The sequence below is a fragment of the Alligator sinensis genome, unplaced genomic scaffold (assembly GCF_000455745.1).
Source record: "Alligator sinensis unplaced genomic scaffold, ASM45574v1 scaffold608_1, whole genome shotgun sequence".
Lineage (NCBI taxonomy): Eukaryota > Metazoa > Chordata > Crocodylia > Alligatoridae > Alligator > Alligator sinensis.
The window spans coordinates 507,119-514,620 of record NW_005842799.1 but is presented as its reverse complement, the minus strand read 5'-3'; the positions used below and the strand labels follow the sequence as shown (position 1 = coordinate 514,620).

The 7,502-nt window shown below is 40.7% G+C and overlaps 1 protein-coding gene across 3 annotated transcripts in view; it reads left to right on the top strand.

Annotated features, from left to right (window-relative positions):
* The window catches only part of CCDC88C (coiled-coil domain containing 88C), a 145,135-nt gene that overhangs the window by 9,927 nt on the left and 127,706 nt on the right, over positions 1-7,502 (top strand). For all 3 annotated transcript variants that reach the window (XM_025191249.1, XM_014525420.2, XM_014525419.2), the window contains exon 3: positions 2,666-2,774. In XM_025191249.1, the coding sequence (XP_025047034.1) occupies positions 2,666-2,774 (109 nt within the window). The remainder of the gene's footprint in view (positions 1-2,665; positions 2,775-7,502) is intronic.

The following is a 7,502-nucleotide window of genomic DNA, read 5'->3' as shown; positions in this document are numbered from 1 at the left end:
GCAGGAATGGGCAATGGAGTGCTTCACTGCCTCTTGCCCTTGAGATCCAATAGCAGACCCCAAACTGCTTTGTTTCAGACTTTCTGATCCTTCCTCCCCTTTGATTGTCTCTGGATTGCTGTGGTTCTGAACTTACTTTTGGGTATCAGACGTAGAAGCCAGCCCATTCGCCCACCCTTTTCATATCCAGGCAGCCAAGGGTGACTGTGGTTTTTAAACTCTAGTGAACAAGAAGGTGGGAGCAGTGGCAGCAGGACAAGCTACCTTTTCTGCTAAAAGCAACACGCTCATACCAGACACAGGGGTGTTGAGTAAAGACAGTGTACTTTAAAAGCTCATTTCAAATACCAAAATTACATAGCAGATTTTTTGAAGGTGCTGTGAACACCTGGCATTCTTAGGTGCTCATCCCACTACTAATTGGGCCAAGAAACAGAGCTGGGTAATGCCAGGAAAACCTAGTTTTCAGGAACCAGTCATTATCTCCAATAGCAGCTCTCTGATTTTGCCTGTTCATCTTCTGTTGTATACCTTTATTCATCTATTCATAGATGTTAGGGTCGGAAGGGACCTCAATAGATCATCGAGTCCGACCCCCTGCATAGGCAGGGAAGAGTGCTGGGTTCAGATGACCCCAGCTAGATGCTTATCTAACCTCCTCTTGAAGACCCCCAGGGTAGGGGAGAGCACCACCTCCCTTGGGAGCCCATTCCAGACCTTGGCCACTCTAACTGTGAAGAAGTTCTTCCTAATGTCCAGTCTAAAACTGTGAAGAAGTTCTTCCTAATGTCCAGTCTAAATGCTTTAGTATCAGCATTTCCATTTATTATACAGTAAGGATTAATATTTCATAAAAGTCTTCTGTGGCGACAAGCTGAAAAGCTAAGAGGCATTATTGTTTTGGTAGAAGGAGCTGGTTAACTTCCATCAGGTGTTTCTGAGTCACATTGTCATTCCTTGTGTATCAGACTGATAGAATTACAAGTATAAAAGATAAGCACCTGTCAATATCAGTACTTCTTTCTTTGTTTTATTATGACAGGATGCCACACAGCCAAAACCAGTGTCTTTCTTTTCCTGATCATAGACTTTAACTTAATGGACACTGGCTGCTTGATAGTAGCACAGTACTGTAATGCAGAGAGAGACTAGTACACATAGAAACAAATGAACTTCAGGCTACCCCTTCAGTCTGGTCAGCTTCACTGCTGCACATTTCTTCCTTTTTTTTTTTAGCTTCCCAATTTACAGTAATGATCTTGAACACACATGCTAAGTATCCAGCTTTTTTCAGAATTGGACTGTGTGTCAATGTCTTTTCAGAGATTTCATCAGGCTGGCTGATCTCTATATAAAATGCAGTAGTCTTGACATGGAGAATCCAAACCCCAGTGCAGCTCACAAATCCTATATCTGTCTTGTGGTGCTGCCTAGACACTTAATCTGTCTAAATAAGTACTTGTATGCCCTATTGAGCCTAATGGCACCCTGCACTTGGGTGTTTCTATGGTGTCTGGATATGTACTACCTGTGTTCATTGCAACAAAGAATTGACATGGTTTTGCTTACAAAAAAAAGCTTAACTTCTTGGGATACATACTTAAATTTTCAAACATTTTTAAAAATAGTAGATCAGTTTCCCTTTTACGTGTCAAAATCTGAATTCAGGCTTTTTTCTGGAAGAGTTCTTATTACCTTCACTAACAGCCAAAGCAGAGCACTGCAGGCTGATACCTATGTTGTGTAGGAGTTTGATAACATTCTTTTATAGAGGAAGTGTATGATATTTCACTAACGGATTAGCAGATAAAAGGGAACCAACAACTTTTAAGATAAATTGAGGTGTATACATATTAATGTGTATGTTCAGATTTGTTAATCATTTGGGTTTTTTTCATACTAGAGGTTCAGGTCTTGTATTCTCTTTTTTTTTTTATCAGAGTCTAGCTTTCCTCCTCCTCAATTCATGTACCTTTGTTTACATTGCAGTTGCACCTAGAAGTCCCAGTCAGCATCCCTCTATACTGTTCATCCATAAAACATAAGGCAGTATAAGGCTTCAGTTGGCAATCTAATTTGACCAGATGGGCAGCAGAGAAGCAGAAAGAGAAAAAAACAAAACTACTTTAGTCTGTTTGTCTGTTTAAAAGAACACCAGAAACCTACAACACTTATCTTTATAGACCACCAAAGTCTGTCTATAGTAATCTCACCTAAACCTCTCTAAACTGTCAGGTTTTAAGAGTTGCCTCTATGTTGTGCCTGACCTGTATAACTTGTGTCTAAATGAGCTTAAGCTCTTTTCATCATGGACTGTATTCTGTGTATAGACACAAAACTTAACTATGTTCCTTGATTCATGGGTGGATCGTGGTGGTGGCATGCTGTTGCCTGAAAGAGATGGAGCATCTTGAATTGCCTGGTAGGATTGCTTAAAATGAGCTACCTGGGATGGTTCTGAGCAAGGTGCCAAACTGTCTTCCTGTTGCTGCACAGATGCAAAGGCAATGTTAAGTTGTTGGTGTGCATTGTAAGTTTGTATTTAATGTAGTGAAATATTTTCTATTTGGATGTTTAAGAGACCCCTTTGTGTTGCTGTAATGTTTAAGGCATACAATTGATTGAGTACTCAATAACTAACTTTTTTTTTTTTTTTTTTTGGCAGAGATCCTCGGCCAACCAACCAGCGTGTTAACAAACACATCAACAATGACATCAACCTCCGAGTCCAGAACCTTACCATCTTAGTCAGAAACATCAAGACTTACTATCAGGTGTGTCTTCTTGCTTTCTTTGCTTTTATTGGTACTTTGCGATAGTTGTAGTGTTTCTTTGCTAGTACAGAAGCTGGTGGTCTGTTTAAAGAAGCCTCCCACAGGAAATTTGGAGGAAATTGTGTTCGTGTAAAAACATGTTCAGCCTTTATAGCCAGTCCTCTGTGATAGTGATACAATAAACTTCTGCAGTGGCTCATGAGTGGTTTTTCAAAGCAAAAGACAAGATGGAATTTGAAAGATACTATAGTTGTTTATACCACTGTGTAGCTAGTCAGCCCTTATCCATGTTTTTTAAAATGGTAGTGCTGTTCTATAATTTTATTTAAAACAGGTAACCCTGCTTGAAACAGGTTGCTTGTACAAAACTTGGTCTCTGGAGAAAATTTTCTAATTTGTAAAGACATGTTGGAAAATAAATCCATCTGTTAAAAAAATAATAGCAATTTATGACTTTTTATAAGTTTGCAGGACAGACTTCTCATTGTCATGCACTTGTTTAGAAGTGCCAAAGGATTCAGTTGTTCTTTTGAGCATCCCTTGTAACATGACAGTCCTGAATATCTTGTGAGTACTCCAGTTTCCTGTTTGTAGTATTCTTATTGCATCCTTTTGAATTTACTGTGTGACTAAGAATCTAATGGCCCAGTCCATGGAGTGCTGAGAACCCTAAAGTCAATTTGTGCAAATAATTTGGCCCTCTGGGCAGACAGATTGGGTATGGGAGAAAAGAAATGTGATTCAGAATTGGGTAGCATGATATCTGGATCCTGGTTGCTTCTGGGCTGTCTTTGTTGTAATCATAAAGTTTGGCACAACTGTTCTGTATTGTAGAATTACAGGAAAACTAGGCTGGAAGAGACTCTAGAATATCATAGAGCCAAACCCTGCCCAAAAAAGCTGTCTGAAGCATCCTAGATATACTTGTTTTGCTGTTATTTTTAACAGGGAGAAGTAGCTGAGGCTGCTGGTGGAAAACTTAATAAAGATTTTTTTTCCGTATTTGAAAGAGGAAACATACCACTGCTTTGTAGACTACTAGTATATCTCACTAGCTGAGCTGTGGGCATAAGCAACTTGTAAACAATATAGTAGCAGGAAATTAATTATTTTGAGTCCATTCATGAAAATCTCTTGTTATAACAAGGTTAATAAATTTTAATACTCTTGCATCTGCATGTTACATGTAAAGAACTTGTTTTTCCCTGTTACATCAAGGTCTTTGGGACAAATCCAAAGCCTCATTGCCAACAAAGGAGAGATTTCCTTTTAAATAACATAACATGGCCTTCAACTCCTATTAATTTGGGTGGAGTTAAAGTCTATCTGTGTAGTAACCATGCTTTCTATATGTGATTGACACCAAGAGAGTCTTGTCACCTCTGCTGTAATGGCTCTTGTTGTTCTTTGAAGAATTGCTTGTATTTAAAAAAAAAAAAAAAAAAAAATCTAGCTAGTGGTTCTCAACCTTCTGAGACTGAAGACCATGACTTGTGAATTGAGCAGCACCCCATTTTGAAAACTATTTGTGATAGTTCTTGCCTCTTTGTAGAGGGGCCAGGTAGTGGGGGCAGGGCAGTGGCCAGGCAGGGAGGACCCATGACCTCATAGCACCCCAGAAAGTCCTGGCACCCTGGCTGAGAATCACTGACTTAATGTAAAAGCTGCATTAACTGGCATTTTAGTAACCGGCACACTCTACTGACAGGAATTTCTGGCCGGCCGGCTGGCCGGATGCGGGGTGGGGGTGGTGAAGAGCGCATGCGGCAGCCACCACCCTGTGCTGCCGCTGCTCCATGTGCGGCTGCCACCACCCCCAATTCCCACTCCACGTCTGGCTGAAAACCCCTGCCTCAGGTAACTGGCATTTTTAGATTGCCGGCACCCCCCATTCCCCACTCATGCCAGATAACGGAGCTTTTACTGTATATCATTTTAACTAAATGATGGTTGGCTGTTCCAGTGTTTTGCCAAGGCAGCTCATGTAAGTAGTTCAAGGTGTATTGGAGAATTTTGCCATCTGAAACTCTTTGTGAAAATTATTGAAAAAAGCCTTCCACTTTTTACCCTGCTGGAATTCTTAAGTGACCTGAATTTATGGTTATGACAGTCAAATAACGTAATTTAATAGCTAGGAGCCTAGTGTGTGGCTGAGAACATCTAATCAATTGCAGTGACAGTCTGGAAGTGAGAGGTGAGGTTCCTGACAAACAATAGAAGAATGAACTGCTGCTTCCTCAAAGGGAAACAAAAGCTTAAAAATACCATATTGGCCTTGGTGCTTTTACCAAATCTAGTCTATCGCTAGTTCTCTATTTAGTTGGGGGAGTGTTTCTGAAGGGGACCAAGGGTCATGTTCCGGTATGATTTTATCATCAAACAAAGGGCAGTGGTAGATGATTTGAATCCAAAGGGTGCTTTTATTCTTCTTTCTTTCTTTTTTTTTTTTTGGTCTTTAGAACAGTTTTTGGTGCTTTAGTCCCTGCCTCTGTGTAAGAAGTTGCCAGTAGCTATGAAAATGACACAATTTTTTTTTTTTAATTATCACTCAAGTAGCTCAAAACCAGTTTGGCTTTTTGGCTTCTGACAAATGTTAAATACAAATATGTTCAATATGGTTGATCCCTTGTTAAAGAAAGCTTTGCTTTGGTGTCTGGCAATATTCTTTTGAAAGGAGAAGTGAGCTTGAACCAAAACTTTGGATCCAAATGCCCTTTTCAGTAGTAGGAGCAAACCTGGATCTGAACTTTGAAGCTCTGTCTCTGTGACAGGCCTCCTGGCTATTGGGGAAGTTTGGATCTGGATCTGATCTCTGTGGCTTGGACCCATGTCTCATCATTTTTTTTACTGGACATAAGTGGGAAGGGTAAATGCATGAAAAAAACCTTCCCTGCCTCTCATCAACCTTGATCTCCAAGGGCTGTAAAAAGTGCTTTCCATTGAGGTTGCATTAAAGTTGTTGCAGTAAAATGGAGAAAAACTTTGACAGCTTTTATGATGAGAGAATTTTGCTTCTGATATTTTGAATGGGAATGTATAAGAATCAATTGGCAACGGTGGCAGGTAGAGTCTCTGCATTTCCCACTGTCTGAGCAGCCACACTTTCACAGGCTCTCTGCTAGTGGTCCATGAGAGACCTTATCTCTTGAAATAAAGCAATGTAATCATTCTGTTCTGGGATTTCTCGCGTATTAAAGAGTATATGTTACTAATTCCATTTAATGAACATCGTGGCATTGGTTAGCAGGAGAAGCTGCTGATCATTAACTTTTTGAACTGTGATAAGACCTTGGGAAGTTTGTGTGAAGTTTGTTCACTGTGTCAGTGCTGTGTGTGTGAGTTTCTTGCTAGTATGTGAACAAGTTAGGAGGAAGCTGGTCCCTTAATATTTGCTTTCAGGTATAAGATGGCTCAGCAAAACCAGGCCCAGTCTACTGACTGTAACTAATCCATGCAGAAGTTGATGAAAGGATTTCTGGAGAGCTGGGTGGCTCAGGTTGCTGGCAGCTATTTGTTTCATTTGTTGGTGCACACCTTATAGTTTGGTCATGGGTAAATTCTTTTCCCACTGTCATTGCTGTCCAGCTTACAAAGAGCAAACTTCCCCCAGTTCACCTCCTAGTGAACATGCACGCATGGTCTTTCTGTTGAGATTCACAAGCAAAGAATGGTAATACAGAACCAAATCCTTGCAATTCCAAAGCCCCTCTTTTTACCAGGAAATTCACCTGTTGTCAGCAGAAACAGTTCCAGGCAGTGGGTAAAGTTAAGTTGCCATGGAAAAACAGTTAAAGTGCAAGGACTGACAGATCCAAGACATGTTCAGCATCATTACAATAACCAGAGTTGGCCTTGGTTCATAGTAAATCATCTTGGCCTTATCTTTTCTTAACAATTTTCTTTTAAATTCTCACAGTATTACTAGGAGCCCTAATGTGGACTAATTACTTGCATCTTTGCCAAGGTGTCATGTAGCCCTACTTTGATCAGTCAGTTGACATTTAAAAAATGGCTGAGCCCAGCCAGTCTGTTAGTGCTGCTATGATTGCTAGTATGATGGTCTAGCTGCACTGTAGAGAGGATAATGGGCAGAGAATGTGCAACATTCCAGGATGTAGACCCAACCCTTCCCTAAGCTGTAGGAAGCAGTGGAGGGCTGTGCATGTTAGGACAGTCGGTGCAGCCAATGTTCCACAGTATGTATAGATGGTGCCTATAAAGCTTTGGAGTAGTTACTTGGAATAGGCCTGGAGTAGCTGACAGGGTAGACTGCAGAAAACTGGGAGAAGCTCTGTTGAGCATCAGCACCTGGGTCCAACACATTTCCTGGGCACTGAAATTTACTCTAAGCTCTGTTTGAAAAACTGGAAGCAACTGAAGGAAAGTTTTCAATATGCTAGATTCCTAACCTTTAGAAATGCCAGTCATTGCTCAAATCACACATACCACATTAAAAAATCCCTGTAGTTTGCATAAAAACTTGGGTTTGTGGGAAGAAAAAAAATGAACGTTATCATCACTTGGCTAGTGCTTGTGTGGGTTCTGAGGCTGCATATAAAGAATGTGGATTGGGAATGCCATTGGAAGAAGCATTGCCTGTGTGGTCACTGCAGTATTTTGCTGCTTATAGTTCTCATAGCTGTGGCCATGAAATCCATAGTTTACTAGTTTCATAGTAGCTAGGGTCAGGAGGGACCTGAACAGATCATCTAGCCTGACCCCCTGCCA